We start from the raw sequence: 17,548 nt of genomic DNA on the forward strand, positions 1-17,548 counted from the left end.
GAAGTTAGGACTCTGATTATGTGTGCATAGCAAACTCTAATTATGTGTTATAATTTCTGTTCGCCTTGAATTGTCCTGCATATTTCTGTTTTTGTTGTCTTTCCTCTTGTCTATTTCTCTGTTTCCTTATTCTTAAATATTGAGGTTTTGGGTGTTTTGACAGTCTATATATGCTTTGTGTCCTCCAATCGTTGGACCTTTGTCTCACTCTATATTTCTTAATAGGTTGCACAAAGAGAAGCGATCCTCATATGCTCCTGAATCTAGCGTGAGGTACGATGGGGTTTACAGAATTGACAAGTGCTGGAGGAAGATTGGTATTCGGTAACTTAGTTCTCCTGTATACATTACATATTGCAGATGTAGCTATACTTTCATAATATGCAGCTACTTATTAGCTGACAAAGTGAATAAGCATGTGGAAATGTATTTACTCTTCTGTCTTTTTTTGCCACAGGGTAAGTTCAAGGTCTGCAGGTATCTCTTTTGTACGCTGTGACAATGAACCAGCTCCTTGGACCAGGTTAGACAAAACACTTCGCCTCATCACTACTAGACTAGTCTTCCTGCTGACATCTGTGCTCTGATTTTAGTGATGATCACGGTGACCGTCCAAGACCCTTGCCAAAGATAAAGGAGCTGCAAGGTGCAACTGATATAACAGAGAGGAAAGGGCGTCCTTCATGGGATTATGATGTATGTACATCTGTTTCTTCTTTCTGTGTTACTGTACTGTGTTATGGATGGTTTGTATTCATTGTGATAGGAGAAAGATGGCTGGAAATGGATGGTGCCTCCGCTAGTCAGCAAGAAGTCTGTTCTCTCTTGGGATCCTGAGACCGACAAGCAAATCCGGAGAGCAACAAAGCGTGCTCGTTTGTCTGTTGCTGAAAGGCCGCTTAAAGGTTCTTGCTCTTCTGTTTGATTTATTATTTATTTCTTAGGTGGTGTATGGATGCGCACCATGGGTTTGTGATATGGACTGGGACTATGATATGAAAGGTGGGCTTTGAGAAGGATAGCATCCCGTCCTTTTCCAATGTTCTGCACTGGGTGTTTGGATTGGGGACAATCTTTAATAATAAAGATGTTCCTCATTAAGGAAAAAAGAAAATTCAAGTAAGTTTAAGTATGACCACAGCAAAAGAAATCTCGTTGGAAAAATCTGAAGATTCTCTTAATGACATATCTGAAGCTTTCTTCAACCTGGTACTGCAAAGAATTGCTCCAAAGAAGCATACAGGAAAGGTTACCTTGCTTTCATGATTTTCTCCTGGCTTTTGTAATGTTGATGCCTGTGTTTGGATCCCTGTTCTTGGTGACCCAATTGGATGCAGTGAACATGCATATCTTGATGCCTGTGTTTTGAAAATTGTAATGTTTTTGTTCTATTAGTAATTTGTACCAAAATTAGAAGCATATCTATGCAAAAAACAAATCTCAGATGAAGGTGCTTTTGGGTGGACTGGTTTTGATGATTTACCTAGGTTGCATCTTGTTCTTTTGCTTCTGATCTGGGTGTTAATTTCAAGTTTGGTCTTGCTTTTGCTTTGGTCCTCGTCGTCTTTCTTTTGACTGCTACGGCGCCGCCGCCGCGGCCATCTACGTTGCCGCGGTTTTTGTTCTGTTACACGGCGCCGTGTTTTTTTTTTCTTTTCTTCTCCGTCAAGTATGGTTTCTCTGTGTTTTCTTTCGGCTGAGAATTTGCCACGTCACTTTTCAGGAAGTGGAAGATAACTAACATAAAGATTTTCCAGATATGTGACGCACAGGTGCTTTTTTTTTAAAATTTTCTTTGCTTTGTTGTATCATGTGACGTGGCAAATTATGATTTGTTGAAAAAGTGGAAGATAACAAACAGAATAATATTAGTTGTTTTCTATCACTTTAAATTCCATAAGATCTTAAAACAAATAAAAGTTTAGAAAGATGTCTTTGGAAACAACGAAGAAAAAACATAGAAAACAAAACAATAAAGTTGGAGATCTTGTTTGGTCTCCTTCTAAAACGTATAAATTTCACAGAAATTAGCCCATTTACACAGGAAGGCGTAAAACATATGAAATTCCTGCATCTAGAGGGACTTTAATTTCCTCTAAAATTCCTTCAAAATTCCCTGATCCATAAAAATTTCAAATGAACTGTTGGGAAGCACTCCTTTGTTTGGAAAGGCCTCATAGAAATTTTACTACAGAAAATGGATCGTTTAAAATTCGTCAAGTTTTTTTTCATTCCAAAAGACACCAAAGAGTAAGGAAAGCTCGCTAGCGAGTGGAGAGGAGAGAAGGAGGATATCCTCCGTTTCAAAAATATAAATTATATAAGACACGGATCACTAGACATAGTCTCTAAACTTATATACCCCCGGCATATAATTTTTCCTATGCTATAACCCTTTTTAGCAACAGTGACATGTAACGCTCTTAAATATGTTCAATGAAATCACTTCCGTGTAACAAAGTTCACGTCTTGTAAGGCCGATTATTGATTGTAAACCAGTACTTCCTCCATCCCAAGTTGTAAGCTGTTCTGACATTTTTTTACATATAAAGTATAGACATAATGTATATCCAGATGTTCCATAATAAAAATGTGTATATAAAAAAAAGTAAAATGACTTATAATTTACAATGGAGAAAATACAAGGTTTGAATCTTAAGACAGGACACACATTAGAAAAAAAATATATAGCAGGGGTTTCACTATTCGCTAATCGCAGCTCGGTAGATGTTGGTCTAGGCTGACTGTCTGAATGCAGGAAACGTGCGGAGGTTTGGCGGAAAAAAAAAAAGCAGCAGCAGCGCACGGAAAAAAACATCGCGAAGCTCGTTCAGAGTTTTGAGCTCGGCTAATTTTTCAGTTAAGAAGGAATCCGAGGGTTACTATTTTAGTTAATTTAAAAACAAAATGGAAATGCTCCATCGTGGGTGTTCGTCCCGCGCCTGACGAACGGACGCTACGTGGTCTCACGTGGTCTACGTATTTTCCCACCGCACAGATATCTACTTCCATCAAGCCTTATTCTCTCTGATTCCATCTCCTCTCTCTCCTCCGTCTCTCCGTCGTGGAGCCTATGACTCTCCTCTCCATCTCGGACTCGCGTGCTTGCCAGCCAGAGGGTGCTCACCAGCTGGTGGTGCAGCAGGTGGTGCTCGTGCTCGCCAGGGGGTGCTCGTCGGCTGCTGGGCGCTCGCCAGATGTGCTGCAAGGGGTGCTCGCCGAGCAGGCCGCCGTGCTCGCCAGTTGTTCCTCGTGCATGTGCTCGCCCAGCACTGCTCTCGCGACCTCATGCGTGCTCGCCCAGAGTAGTGCCTCCGCTGGGGCACCAGCAAGCTCCATGCGCTGCCGCCGACCTCCGCACCGATGTCGAGCTTCGCAAAGATGAGCCTCCATTCGTTCAAGCAGTAAGGTGATATTGTGCTGGAAAGCGCATGTTGCAAACTATGTTTTAAGTATTTCAAAGGTTTGTTGCAAGTGTTTTACATTGATGTTGCAAAAGTATATCGGGATGTTGCACATGTTACAATGGCTATACACTTATGTTTCAAGTGTAGGTTCTAAATATTTTATCTGTTTCAGACGTATGTTGCATATATATATATATATATATATATATATATATATATATATATATATATATATATATATATATATATATATAGGACTGCGCTAGTTAGTACCCAGGGTACTGATTATTATTCAGTACCCGAGGCCATCCCCACGCCCGCAGATGACGCACGATCGCCCGCGGCCCGCCTAAGCGATGCTCGTTGATTTTTTTTTCATGGCTGTTGCCTACTTACGCCTGTGTTTCTGGCCTTTTTTTTTGTCCTTTGTGTGTTTCTGACCTGTTTTTTTTTTGGTCGGACGTTTTTTTTTGGGTCCGTTGTGCGTTTCTAGCTGATTTTTTTTTGTTCTTTTCGTGTACATGGACAGAATTCGGTTATGGGGTCATTTTTTTTCTGCTAGGCCTCCATGGATGCATATATTTGGCCGTTAATTTCTTTCTACACTGGGTTCCTTCTTTCTACACTAGGTTCCTTGTGATGAATTACTTCTCAACAATGATAATTCATTATCTAAACTATAAATATTATTTTAATTTTACTAAGAATTGTGAATCGGTCCCAGGAGACAATGTTCTCGTAATATTTTACAATAGTACATGATGCTAATCACAAATAGTACCATTTCGTTCGTTATCATAGTTACAAAGATGATGCACAGACATCCATTTGTTTTTGTAGAACGGCAATGATGACGCACAGACATCCAAGTCTTTCATTCTGATGAACTGAAATCTGCATCATTGAGAGCTTTGGATGTCATTTGTAGAATGCAGCAATGCAACACAGCTTTTCTGGATGATGGCCTGTTATCATGTATATTTTCCTATCTGATTATATTATATGTCCCCATTCAGCAAACACTTGGGATGCTGCTAACATTGACCTTCATTTGCATAGCACCCAGACCCGACTTGTTAACACATCAATTAAGTACACAAGCACTATGACAGTCGCTTCTTAAAACACCTGCAATAAGATACATGTATAAAATTCATGAAGTAATTGATTGCCTATCTCAGAGACAAATTCAATAGTCAATAAAAGCTAAGAAAATATTAGCTTGTATTTCTTTAATTTTTTTTTTCCATTGCTAATTTGATCTGCTTGTGCTGAAAAAGCTAGGGAGCCATAGAAACCTCAAATATTTGCGGCCAAACTAGCCTAGTCACAGATATTGTTATGTGTGGCCAGATAAGACTTCCATTATATTTAATCTAGCATAGAATTAGATTAATTATTAATAATGAATATGTACATGCAAAAACCTCTCTATCTTACATAATGAAGTGAGTGGACCATAAAAGCCTCAATATTACCTTATCCTTACAGTTTGGTTAGGAGTCATGAGATAATTCATAACAGAATGGCTGGTTACAAAAAGAAAATGGAAAAAATGACACTGATTCCAACAATAATGGTCCATGCAGTGCTTGAATGAATGAAATGTCTTGTTGAGTCCATGAGATAATTCTGCAATGGATATAGTGAGTACTGGTAAGAAAAAAAAACACGTATCATACATTTTAATGTATATTTACAGTATGTGTGAAAAATATCGCTATCTTCCAGATGAAAGGAGTGAGGGGAGGGAAAGCAAGAACAACCATGACTATAATGCAGAGGGCAGCCAAGCTTGTTGATTCTCACCTGGCTGCAATGACAGGATCTTGGAGTTGCAGGTAGATGACTACAGCTCAAACCAAAGCATGCTTTCCATGCCAAATATTCAGCAGGGTGATAAAAAAATTCCAATGTTCAGTATAAGGAGTCCTAATATACGGACAAAATAAGGTATATGATTCAATTTTTATTGGTGCTAGGTGCAGAAAGTTTCAGGCCCATGCACTAAAACATCTCTCCTGATTTCTCCAATGAAGCAAATTATCACTCTGTATTTAACATTTTAATTTATTCTAAGATTCCATAAGCCATGTCAATCTAGCCGATGCCATTCCATATACGAAATCATATTGACCATGTATGAAGGGATCTAACATTAACAGTACTAACTTTTTCTGCCTGTTGACTTTGTTTCATTACTAATTAATGCAGCTACTTTAGTTGCAAATTATTGCATTGTACTTCAAGGTAAATAAGACAAATAGTGCAAATTCAATTCAAAAGGAAAATTGTTACCTAGGTAGAAATGAAATGACTCATTTTTCATAAGGAGGAAGAGCCATAATCTGCTATGAAAAGTGGAGCTGTTCTCAGAGGTAGAATACAGGTGCGGTCTTTACTTTTTTTGAGTGCACTGTATGATTTTGTTTCATTACTAATGCAGCTAGTTTAGTTGTTCAATTCAAAAGGGAAATTGTTACCTAGGTAGAAATCAAAATATAGAGCCATAATATTGAACGAAGTGAACAGGAAAGGAGTAAAAATTTTCTATGTCATGAAGAGGAAATACTTGGAGATGTTTACTTAACTAAGAAAGATTAGTGAACTGGATCATCAAATAAGAAGCAAATCACTGTTGTGAGTATCTACAGCTCTTTATTCTGAACGCACAGAAAAATAGAGATCAGGATATTAGGACTGAGTGTTCCTACTGAAACATATTTCATATTTGTACTAAAGCATTCTCAAGTGGGCAATAGGTAGAAGATAAAAACAACAATATGAGTAGCAGTTTATTAGATTAAACAAGCAAAAAAAGATTAGTGAAACAGGACAGGAGATCAGGTCTCACAAATGTTGACTGAAAGTAAAAAAAAAGGGGTAATAATAAGCACAGCTAAACTGAAAAGAAAAATGCAGAAGAAAGGTCCGGCTCCTTGTCAATCCTCACTATACAACCTGTAGTAATCTGTGAACTATAAATATAAATAAGGTATCTCTAAGTAAGCTAAACAATCTGCAGGCTCATTTCATGCAACAAGGAAAAAGACAGAGAACAGTGAGGGAAGCAGAGCAATTTGCAGATGGTACAAAAAAACTAAACATCAACATCATCCAAATTAAGGGAATATTTTAGGACCAAACTAACATGATCCAACAATGAGAGCACCTGAAATCACACCTTTTTTCATGAATCGATAGCAAATAACAAGTTCTCCACAACAAGCAGTCAAGATCCGGCTCAACGTCCAAAATTGTCCGCAACCAAAGAATAGAGCTCGCGCAGGACCACATCAGCAATAGGACAGGAGAAGGCATAGCAGATAATGCTCATGGCCACCTCACAACAATTGAAACGAGGAAAAATATTTTTGGAGGAAAATTATTTTTGGAACAAAGAAATTGATAATAGATGCAGAAAACAATTAGTGCTCGGGAAAACGAACGATTATAGTTAAGGACAAATTATTCATAATGATTTGGGGAAGGGACATAGGAAATATGAACAGTGATTTCAACAATGAGATGTGATGGTTAAAATTCATCATGACTACAAATATTGGTGCTGCAAATAGGTTTATATGGTTGCAACAGTACAAAGAGCTTTGGTGCGGACAAATGATTCTTAGAGCACAAAACTTAATTTTTACTCTTGTCACTCATCAGAATGCAGAAAACTAAGAAAAAAAATTAGAAAAATCTACTAGATATATTTGAGTACCTACACTCCAAACAGGGTAGCATAACATGCAAATAAGTGGCAGAGACGACATTGCCAAGTTTTCTTTAACATATTTATGTTCACAAACATTGACCATAGACTCAGTCACTTGAATTTCGTCTAACTAGATTCTCCTTAACTGAAACCTAAACTTAATAGTGCAACAAAAGAAGCATAAACATAGACAAAACTAGCACGCCATCTGAACTGATCCCTCTGGTCGACAATAGACTGAACTGAAGCCAGTTCGACAATAGACTGAACTGACCCCCCTGAAAATTCATAGACTAAACTGATCTTAAACTAGCAACTGAATCGAACATGAATATGAGTAGCAGTATACTGAACTGAATAGCAGTACACTAACAAAAGCAACAGAAGCATTAACTATTTGATGTCCGAGAATAGTGCAACAAGAGCAGCAGACACGCGCACTGATCTGATACATTTCCAACAACAGTGAGCTTAAGTTGTTATGAAATGCAACTGTGTTTTGATATATGAAATATTAATTCGTTGTTCAATATATTAGTTACTTAAGTTGTAAAGTGGGTTTTAATGAGTACTGTAGGTGCATGTTTTGATGGGGAGTTGATGGAGGAGGCTGCTTTGATGGCAAGCGCCTGTGATCTGCACTGATAAAAATATGATAAATAACACTGATGAAACTATTAGCTCTAACCAGTAAGCATAATTAATAAATATTCAGAATAAATCAGATTTTGAACACAGGATGGAGATCTCTGGGATCTGACATAGATCATAGGCAAGTAGAATTTATAGATGTGTACACAAGAAGGAAATTGATTTGATACTGCAATCTCTAACGAAACTGAAATATGAATCAACAGCATGTCCAAACGAGCAAAGCAAATAAAACAAAAGGGAAGACAACCTGGGGACTGGATGCCATTGTGGTGGTGGGAGAAGCCAGTGATACAGCCAGACGATGGGAATCAGCTGCTCCGCAGGCCTACTGCGCCTGATCCGTCGCTATCGTGGGGACAAAGGCTGAAGTCGTCAAACATCGGGAAGCAGGACGGGGCGGAGGAGCGCTGCGGAGGGGCCCTGCGGATAAAGCGCCGCCGCCGCCTCCAGTGGAGGAGATGGATGGAGGGAGGAGGACAAGGAGGAGGATCGAGGTCGGAGTGGGTGGAGCTGTATGGTACCGCCAGTTGCGGAGGGGGCGGAGGGCGCCCTCACCGAAGCCACATCTGCTGAGCAGAGAAGGAACTGGCGCTGCCCACGATTGGAAAAAAAAGGAACACTCCACGACCGAAAAATAAAAGGGTGAAATGAAAAAAAGCGGAGGAAAAAACCAATGGGGGAGGGGACGTGGGGCGCCGGGATCACGGCAAAAGGAAGGCGGGGGAGGTCACGCTTGGGTTGGGTGGCTTGGGTACTGAATATTATTCAGGTAAACACATGAACTTCCATGATAAAAGTTGAGGCAGATGTTTTCTATATTAGTAGATATTAAAGACAAGCTGCTTAAAGTGATTTCTTCGAATCTATGACAAAGTACATTCTAAAGCATAAAACATGAGACCAATCAAACCAATTAATAGCAAGTGTCCCTAAACGTAGTTTAAAAATGACATAAAAAAGACTACTGAGATTCGTAAGACATCACATGCAGCGCATATAACCAAATCATTTGAGGTTTGGAAGTAATAAAATACCCGAGATAAAAAAAAGGTAGCTAGTTAACATAAACAAAATAATAAGCAAGAAAAAAAATCAATGATGTCAATTACCTCTGCCTGAGGAACAAATTGTCCCACCTGTGGCAAGAAACCACCATTTTAGAGTTCCATATTTAATAGTTTTTATATTCAGAAAGATGAGTCCGTTAAAGGAAGAATACCTCTATGTCTACCCCGGTCAGCAAATACTCATGTGTTGTTGGAGAATTTATCCGTGCAGCCTTCCTCCTAATTGACGTACGGCTATCCCCCTGAGCACCTCTCTTCCTTGGATCCGGTGTAGAAGTTTCTACCCAATGCAGATGACAACCTCTTGTCTTGACGTAGTGGAACCTCGAACCTAAAAAGAGAATCAACAGATTAACAAAAACCAAAAGGGCAAGGCAGGTCCAACACATGAAAAAGGCACAAAAAGTTTTAACATTTACCGACCTCTGTTGTGTGCTCTCTCAAATACAACCCTTTTTGGGTTATCAGGGATCTTATCGACCAACTCCATCCAATAACTGAACACATTTAGTCAAAATCATTTTAGAATACCACATTTCTGTCATGTACATCGTATATTTACGAATGCACTCAAAACAAGAATGCAGTTGCAACTGGCTCATTATGTATTCTGCAAATGAGAGTCCAAAAGGAAATCAATATAACAGGGTGAGATTGTGAAAGAAAGAACCTTTTGGATGAGTGTCCGGGGCCTTGTCCGGCATGCACATCATCTGTGGCAATGGTGGCAGTGACCGATGATCTACAGACGCATAAATTTAATAGCTTAGTAAAATTATAATTATGCCATAACTACTAACATAAGTCAAGGATCTCAGGAAAGAGCCACTGGCGCTAGGCAAACTATAGCATGACAGCGTGAATGTTAAATGCCACCATGTACCAAATATGAAATACCTATATACAAATTGATGTATATAGATATTTGAAACTAACGGGATCAGTCAGTCACACACTAAGTGGATAAGAAATCACTCCCTCTACCCACATATGTTAATTAACAACTAGATGCACAAAACTGGTGTTTATGAAATAAGCTCTAAGCATCAGAATTGGAGGTGAAAAAATTCCATCTGTGAATAAATTCAAAATAAGCAATATGTTGGCATATCCATATATAATCTCTGATGTTTTTTTATGAATCTCTATAAAAAAGAGATGTTGAATCATCTGTACTATAGATAAGTAGACTAATTTATTTAATAATTATCACACAATGGCACTGCATATGAATTAAACAAACAAATAAAAATGATTAGATCTGTTAATGCACCATTATAACTCCCAGCTACGTATAGATGTAAATATGTAATGAAAAAATATATAAAAAGATCAATATCTGACATTGATAAGAATTAAAGAGTCTTGTGATTACTTTCTCAATCCTATTCTGTAGCCTAGTGACTTTGGAAAATCAGCAGATAATGCGAAAGCTAGAGCTCTATGTTTGTCCCACTTCAATTCTGAACGTGCAGGCGGCACTACAGTAAGAACAGACAGTCTGTCGAGCCCTTCCGCAAAGCCACCATGACCGCCTTCACCTATGACTGAACAAGAACAAAATTATGAGAAATTACCATTGGGTAAGGCCAATAGGATTGCCACAAATGACTAATCGAGACCATATTTAAAAGATGAGGGGAAGAGATAATTTCCGAAGACTTGATGTCTACCCAGTCTAGATGGAGTCTAGATGGAGAGGGGTGCCTCAGCATATGGATCTGGATCATGGGAGAGTTGCAGGACGCGACGATGTCAGATGAAGATGCGGGGGAGACAGAATGGAATACCTGTGCGCCACCAGCACTGCAGGAGCCATGGCTGTGATAGCTGTGGTTGGATCTCATCGGGCTCCACGCTCCCCAGCAGGCCACATGAATGTCGGCTGCTTGGCCTCACCGGCATTGGACCAGATCGCCAAGGTCAGTCCCGGCACCTGCGCCTCGCGGACCCAGCCCCAACCTTGCAAGTCTGCTTTGTCAACACCCTGCGACCTGCCTCCGGAGGGGTGAGGGGTGGCGCCGATGGGTGCAGGGTGGTGCCGGTAGGGTTGCGGACGGAGCGAGCTGTTTTTTTTTTGGTGAAACGCCGAGCTGATTGGTATTGAACCGCAGAGAACGTGGGCAGTGGGTTGGGGAGCGGTTCCAAAATCTGATTGCGAGCCGGGCCGGGTGGCTGAGCCGGAAGGCCGCCCCAAACCCCTTGACGTAGGTGCCTGAGTCTGCGGAGGACGGTGAGCCAGGTGCGCGGTTGGAGGCTCGGGTACTAATTAATATTCAGTACCCAGGATATAACATAGAATATATATATATATATATATATATATATATATATATATATATATATATATATATATATATGTTATTTTGTAGCCACCTCCATTTACGATAAATTTTATATACTAATTTACGATAATATCAATACATATTTGCGATAGTTGGGTTACTATAACACATGTGGATATTTACCATAACGTTATAGTAAACCACTTAGTAAGGAGTTACTATAATCTCGTAAATTAACATAGTAATTATCGTAACTCAAAGTTGCTACAGAATAAGTTATTTTGTAGCCAGCTACAGAATTGTAATTATATATATATATATATATATATATATATATTGTGTGTGTGTGTGTGTTTCTAATGTTTTTATACGTATGTTGCAAGTGTTTCAACTGTTTCAGACGTATGTTAAAAATGTTTCCTACATATGTTACAAAAATGAATCTAGGTGTATCTAGTATTGCACATGTTATAGTAGAACTCATCTGCAGCAGCAGCCCGCTGTAGCTATTGGGCCCTCCTGCATGCGCGTGGATGTGAAGGGGGCGCGAGTGGGATACTGTGCAGGTGCAGATCGAGACGGAGCGGCACGGGACACAAAGCGAGTGCAGGATTAAGAGCGGCTCAGGACACGGATCAGCGCGGGCCACCATGTGAAGCAGCGTAGGCTTGCGGTGCGGCGTCTAGATGCTAGCCTCAGTCTGGACGTCCGGGCGTTAGCCTTTCCCCAAAACAAACCTATTTGCTGAAAATTACAGTGTGAGCATAAAACTGGATTAATTGTTGTTTGCAAGAAACAAGGTTTTGTACAACTAAAACAATGAAACGGCTCTTTCGTGAAAACAAAAAACTTCCCGTGTCCATTTTAATAACAGCTTAAAGGTATCTCAATCGACAACCCAATCAGAACTTACTGGACAGATTATCACAAATCAGGTCAAGCACTGCCCGTCACAGAGCATGGATATAATCAAACGAAATAAATTATTGTGGCTGGCAGAAGATTCAGCCACAGCAAGGCACTCTTCTGCCGCTACTGATGGTAATGGTCGCCAAACCAGGCGCTCCCATGAGATCGGGAGCTGGGCAGTCATTGCCCCAATGCATACCCCCACAAAATTCAGCAGCAGGGATATATCAGTTCAGTTCCATGGTGTTCGAGAGAAAAAAAAAACAGTTCAGTTCCATGGTAGGCTGCAATAATCTTCTACATTCTGCCCATGATGGACTTCACCGTGTCCAAGATCCTGTAATAGTGGTAGAAAAGGGACGACTGCTCGCCCTCCAAGCCATCACGGTGGAATCGATTGCGCCCAGCAAGATTGTTGCAGGGGCTGCCCCCAATCACCAGGTCAAAACCACCAATCCTCCTGATGCATGACTCGAGCCTCTCGGTAGTCAGGCTCTGAACATCGGCGATCTCTATCAAAGTGCCTGTTTGGGTCTGATTCCACCAAGTCCTCAAGATGAACCTGTTCACCTCAGATATCTCCACCGAAATGACCGTCTTCATGTGTATGCCGAGCCTGTGGAGAGCTACCTCTGCTCCTCCAATGCCAGAGAACAAGGAAAGGACATTCATGCCATGTGGAAACATGTCCCGAAGTGCTGAGAGATGGTATGCGAAGGTGTCGACATGGAATGAATTGCCCAAAGACTTGAACCTCTCAGTCCTGCCGATTCCCCTGGTGTGGTCTTTGGGGAAACCAAGCAGGAATTCCATCTCATCAGGCTCTAGATGAGCAACCTTGTTCAGACCAACCCATACCAAGTTCGCCGTCCTGCAGGTTTCCAAGACATACTTCTGAACATGTCGAGGTGGTGGATCTTTACATTTTGCAAGAGCATGGTGAATCTGTTCCGTCGACTTAGGTTTAGCCATATTGGTCAGGAGGCAGTTGAACTGTTTTCTAGGGTCCCATGAGGGCCACCACTTTTTAGTATGGGGGAAGGCCTCAAATATTGTCTTTGGGGGTAAGGGAAGGAGAGGTGACCTGTTCACAATTGGCAAGTTATGTATGTAACCTCTTTTCCTGGCAGCAGCACATAAGAACCTTGAATCCACAAACTCAGGTTGGATGTCATATAAGAACCGTGATATCGTTGTCCAGACACCCTTTGGAGCAATGGCTACATTCTCATAGTAGAAGAAAGGTGGCACAATAACCTTTGAGGGTAGAGATCTGTCCACTGATCTTAAGCTCACATTTGGCAGGTTAAACCCAACCATTGGGTTTGGGAGAGGCATCGGCTCATCATGGCTACCATCTAAGGGTCCTCTACTACCTTGTTCTGCATCTTCAGATCTCTTTCTCTTTTCCTTTCTTCCTCCAAAATAATCATCCTGTAGAATTACAAAACACAGTTCTAGTTTCAGTCCATCCAATTTAAGGAACCAAACATTTTTTTTTGGTAAACGAAATAGACATATATACTAACACTTACCTCATGGTCAGAGAAATTGCCATAGTAACCATCTTCTGAAGCTTCTGAACTATAGATTAAATCAACCAAAACAGACATAGGTGCATCCTGACCTTGTAGTTTTAAACCGAAGTAGTAAGAATCAGTGAATTAAGGCATTTGGAGTGTGTCTAACTAGAAAGCTATGGAACAATTTCTGAAGGTAGATGTAACTCAGAAATAAGACAGTATGAGTCTGCAAGATATATGTCTGCTTACAGGAAACAAAAAATATTTTTATTTGATAGCGAGTGACTGATACCCTTAGTGCTCTCACTACAAAACTAACTTATTTTGCTGAGGAGTATATATAACTGGGTACTGTGACTGTAAGCAAAGATGCATAACGAGGTGGGTGAAATAAGGTGATTAAAATGTAAAATACCATACCATTGCCTGTATAAACAACAGAAAGGAGCTAATAGCTACTCATGACCAAAAAGACATTTGTAGAAACTTCAATAGAGAGCATACCACATCTGACAATAGCCATTTCTGCTTCATCTTTAGGAAAGCCCATTCTCACTAAGGACTCAATTTTTTCGTCCTTCTGTGACAAGCCTTGTAGGAAATCCTGCATAAAAGCACAGGAAACCATATTAGAAAGCACTGAGATCATACAAATAGATGGAACCAGGACTTCTATGGAACAACATTTTAACAGTCCTTGGAAGGTACCGAGGGCTACTATAACTAGGAAATACAAAATTTTAGTACCTAGGTATCAATTTGTTTAATTCAACCGGTTAGCTGCATGCAACTCTAGATACACAAGTCTGTAAAAAAACAATCAATAATATCAACACGTCAACAGCCTCAAATTGATCACGGAAGCACACAAAGTACAAACACCATGCTCTTATCTCAAGAACCACATAAGAGAATGATGTCAAGGTGCAATATTTGTTGACTATGTTCAGCCAAAGTGGCCTACATCACTAGGGCGATGACTACGGATGCTCATCCCACCACAGCCACTCGCAGCAGACTGCATGAAGGCAGTAAAACTGCCACCGTCACTGCCGCCCACACCAGCCACCAAACTCTATCCATATCACAATAGTGATGCCCTTATATTTATAGCACAACCCAAACTCTATCCCTAACCATCAATTACAACTCCAACCTAGTTGTAACCTGCTTGTACATATATTCAATAGAAAAAATAGCAAAGTAAAACATTGGATAATACAAGACAAATTCGTTGGTAGATAGAACTATGGATGCCGTTGCAGGTTGCACCAGACAATTATCATAGGTAAAAACTAAAGGTCAAGATGAAAGAGGCATGGAATCAATATCTGGATTAGCAAGCTTAATAATCATATGGAAATATGAAAGTTTGCCTAAAACAACAGACCCTCAAAATAAAAAAAAAGAAAAAGAAAAAAACGGAAATAAAGCACATCCAATTTCTGTTACAGCTATATATCCATGTAGGCAATACCTGTTTCTTTGAAAAAAAAACAAAGGGGAATGGCAGCGATACATGACCCTACAATTTGGGCCAAGTAATCGATTTGTGCAGTACCGAAAATGCAGGGCATGGTTACCATGAAACAAGTACAAAATTAGGGCATGGTTACCATGAATCCTCAAGTACAGTGAAAGTTTCTGTAGTCACAGGGGGGAGGGCTGTTGAGCTTGAAAGTACCTCATCACTAGAATCATCAGATATATGATCCCTGTCGCTGCTCGTACTAGCATCATGTGCATCCCAATTCGCAAGAATGTCTTTGTCATCACCAATGGTCCGGGGGCCACAAACAGAAGCAGAGGAGTTATCCAATGAAGGGTCATTGCCTATCGCCTGCATTTCACAATATCACTTTTGAGAAATAGAATATATCTTTCCCACCATCCAATAAGAGGATAAAAACGAATGATCAATAAAAGGAGGCAAACTGGCGAGAGTACCTTGTAGGCCAGAAGAAGCTCGAGTAATGACTCTGCACCACCATCTCCTGAAAACAAAATCAGTCGTCAAAATAAGTATGAATAATTAAAAAACAGTCACAGCCTAAAGAAACAGGAGGGAAAATCGGTTACTGCATACCATTCTCCTTAATGAGACCCATCCCTACGAAGTCCACCAAAGAGGCAGATGGCCCTGCTCCATTGACCTTTCCATCACCATGCTTCCACACAATTCCACAAGCAGACACCACATTAGGGTCATAAGCACAACAAGGTAAATACTAAACATGAGACGAACAACACCGAATAATCAATGTAGTGAGTTAGCTACGCGTTCGCGTGGGTACCTATCACTTAGCTGCCTTACCAGCATGGACGGGCCAGGAGCACCTTTTAGCTTGTTCCTCGAGGTCGCAATTGGCGAGATAGCGCCGTCGAGGCTCCTCGCCACCTCGCCTTCACTGTCCCACACGGACTTGTCACCGTCGTCGCTGCCACCGAAATTTTTACAATTTGGTTTTTTTTTTAAGTTTCTCATAAATAGATTCTTGGCGAAAAGAATTTAGGAAATTGATCCTTAGCTCGGCGCCATCGCCACCGTCTCTGGCGCCGAGCTCGGCGCCACCGTCTCTGGCGCCGAACTCCTGGGCACGATCGATGACCTGCCAGGGGGCTCGGCGCCGTAGATCTTAGCGCCGACCTCGGAAATATCTACTGAGCCCGCGCCCTATCTTCTTCTTCCTCTCGGGCCCTAGCCCCGCCGCCGCCGCCGCCCTTGCCCACGCCACCGCCGCCCCCGCTCCCGCCGCGCCACCCCCGCGCCCGCGCCCGCGCCACCACGGCCGCCACCGTGCCCACGCCCGCTCCGCGCCGCGCCGAGGCCGCCCCCCGCGCCGCTCCGCTCGCCGCTCCGAGGCCGCGCCTCCTCCCGCGCCCGAGGCCGTGCCCGCCCCCCACCCCCCCCCGCCCCGTGCCGCGCCGAGGCCCCCCCTCCCCCCCCCCCCCCGCCCGCCCCTCGCCGCGCCCCTCGCCGCGCTGTCTCCCGTGGTTGGCCGCCGCGCTGCGCCGCGCCGCGACGCCTCCGCCGCCCTCCACCGCCGTCCTCGCCTTGCCCTCCACCGTCGGCCCTAGGCCGCGCCCGTCGAGCCGGACTCGCCGCGCGTAGCCCCGGGCATCCCGCGCTCGCCGCGCGCCACCGCTAGCCCAGATCTTTGGCCCGATCCACGCCCATCGTCCGTCGGCCCGGACAGGTAAAAATTATGAATATTCAATGTACCTACTTAGTTGGTATTTGTTATTTATTAGTTAATGTGATGACTCAGGTAGTTGATTTAGTTAGTGATCTAGTGAGATATATATGTAGATAGATAGAAACATAGACACATAGGCACATAGATATAGTTAGATAGTTACTTAGATATGTAGTTATATTTTTAGTTATCTACATATGATCTAGCTATTTAGTGAGTACATTGTAAATATATTCGTAGTTATTATCTTGATTACTTAGTTTGTAGTTAGAAAGTACTTGTTAGGTACTATCTATCATCTAATTTGGACTAAAGGACATGTATTTCGTTACTTGTTTGAAATAGATGGACAACCTAGTGACCATATATCATAGAGGCACCGTTGAAAGCGATCGCTATGGATATGTTGAGTTTCTTGACATGCAAAGCGTGCCTATGCTATTCAATGATAGACCTTCATTTAGTGACATGGTTGCAAGGGCTCAAGAGGAGCTGCATTGCCTTATAGATGATGGCATTGCAGTTGATGGTGTACTACACCTAGGTTGTCCTCCGAACATCTTCAGGCGAATGATCTCAATTGGTTGTGTGAATTAGTGGGAGAACTATGTAAGATCGGCTATGAAGAGCCAGCTGCAATGTTTGGATGTGGTTGTGCGTCGGGTGTTAGTTGATCCCATCCCTCATGGGTTTACCCCAGCAATGGATCATCAGGCATACATCGACCCTCCCGTTCCAGAACCTTACCTGCATGTGCAGATTGCACCTACGGTTCCCGATGCTCAATC

The 17,548-nt window shown here is 41.8% G+C and overlaps 2 protein-coding genes and 1 long non-coding RNA gene across 11 annotated transcripts; 1 reads left to right on the forward strand and 2 right to left on the reverse strand.

The window, feature by feature from the left end:
* Positions 1-454: 454 nt before the first annotated feature.
* On the forward strand, positions 455-938 carry LOC136504190 (uncharacterized). The gene is made up of 3 exons (XR_010770805.1): positions 455-523; positions 594-696; positions 767-938. It is a non-coding gene; the product is annotated as an uncharacterized lncRNA (long non-coding RNA).
* A 3,149-nt stretch (positions 939-4,087) lies between these two features.
* On the reverse strand, positions 4,088-10,961 carry LOC136550171 (uncharacterized). Of its 9 annotated transcripts, none has more exons than XR_010782173.1 (8): positions 10,637-10,961; positions 10,222-10,393; positions 9,517-9,588; positions 9,270-9,343; positions 8,999-9,177; positions 8,889-8,915; positions 5,999-6,070; positions 4,088-5,039 (listed from the first exon to the last, which is right to left on the reverse strand). XR_010782173.1 is itself a non-coding variant. In XM_066541685.1 (7 exons), the coding sequence occupies exons 1-7, from the start codon at positions 10,749-10,751 to the stop codon at positions 6,056-6,058; spliced, it is 654 nt and encodes a 217-aa protein (XP_066397782.1). In that variant the 5' UTR covers positions 10,752-10,961; the 3' UTR covers positions 4,091-6,055. The 9 variants fall into 9 exon arrangements, 2 of the variants coding, with proteins under 2 accessions (XP_066397782.1, XP_066397759.1); XR_010782171.1 differs by having other exon boundaries at positions 4,091-5,039; positions 5,999-7,761; XR_010782170.1 differs by having other exon boundaries at positions 4,091-5,039; positions 5,706-7,761.
* A 1,376-nt stretch (positions 10,962-12,337) lies between these two features.
* Positions 12,338-16,048, reverse strand: LOC136467848 (DNA (cytosine-5)-methyltransferase DRM2-like). The gene is made up of 7 exons (XM_066466644.1): positions 15,878-16,048; positions 15,650-15,716; positions 15,511-15,557; positions 15,248-15,403; positions 14,068-14,167; positions 13,576-13,667; positions 12,338-13,474 (listed from the first exon to the last, which is right to left on the reverse strand). The coding sequence occupies exons 1-7, from the start codon at positions 16,046-16,048 to the stop codon at positions 12,338-12,340; spliced, it is 1,770 nt and encodes a 589-aa protein (XP_066322741.1).
* Positions 16,049-17,548: the final 1,500 nt, after the last annotated feature.

This window comes from Miscanthus floridulus, chromosome 1 (genome assembly GCF_019320115.1).
Source record: "Miscanthus floridulus cultivar M001 chromosome 1, ASM1932011v1, whole genome shotgun sequence".
NCBI classification, from domain to species: Eukaryota; Viridiplantae; Streptophyta; class Magnoliopsida; order Poales; family Poaceae; genus Miscanthus; species Miscanthus floridulus.

Bases quoted from the DNA above. Each gene is read 5' to 3' on its own strand.
- LOC136550171 (XM_066541662.1), bottom strand. From the start codon at position 10,751: ATGCCGGTGAGGCCAAGCAGCCGACATTCATGTGGCCTGCTGGGGAGC. The intron at 9,344-9,516 runs GTTCTTTCTTTC...AAATGTGTTCAG, and splicing joins CCCGGACACTCATCCAAAAG to TTATTGGATGGAGTTGGTCG. The intron at 7,762-8,888 runs GTAATTGACATC...TTATCAGTGCAG, and splicing joins AATTTGTTCCTCAGGCAGAG to ATCACAGGCGCTTGCCATCA.
- LOC136467848 (XM_066466644.1), bottom strand. From the start codon at position 16,048: ATGAGAAACTTAAAAAAAAAACCAAATTGTAAAAATTTCGGTGGCAGC. The intron at 15,717-15,877 runs GTAAGGCAGCTA...GGTGATGGAAAG, and splicing joins CTCCTGGCCCGTCCATGCTG to GTCAATGGAGCAGGGCCATC. The intron at 13,475-13,575 runs GTAAGTGTTAGT...GTAATTCTACAG, and splicing joins GCAATTTCTCTGACCATGAG to GATGATTATTTTGGAGGAAG.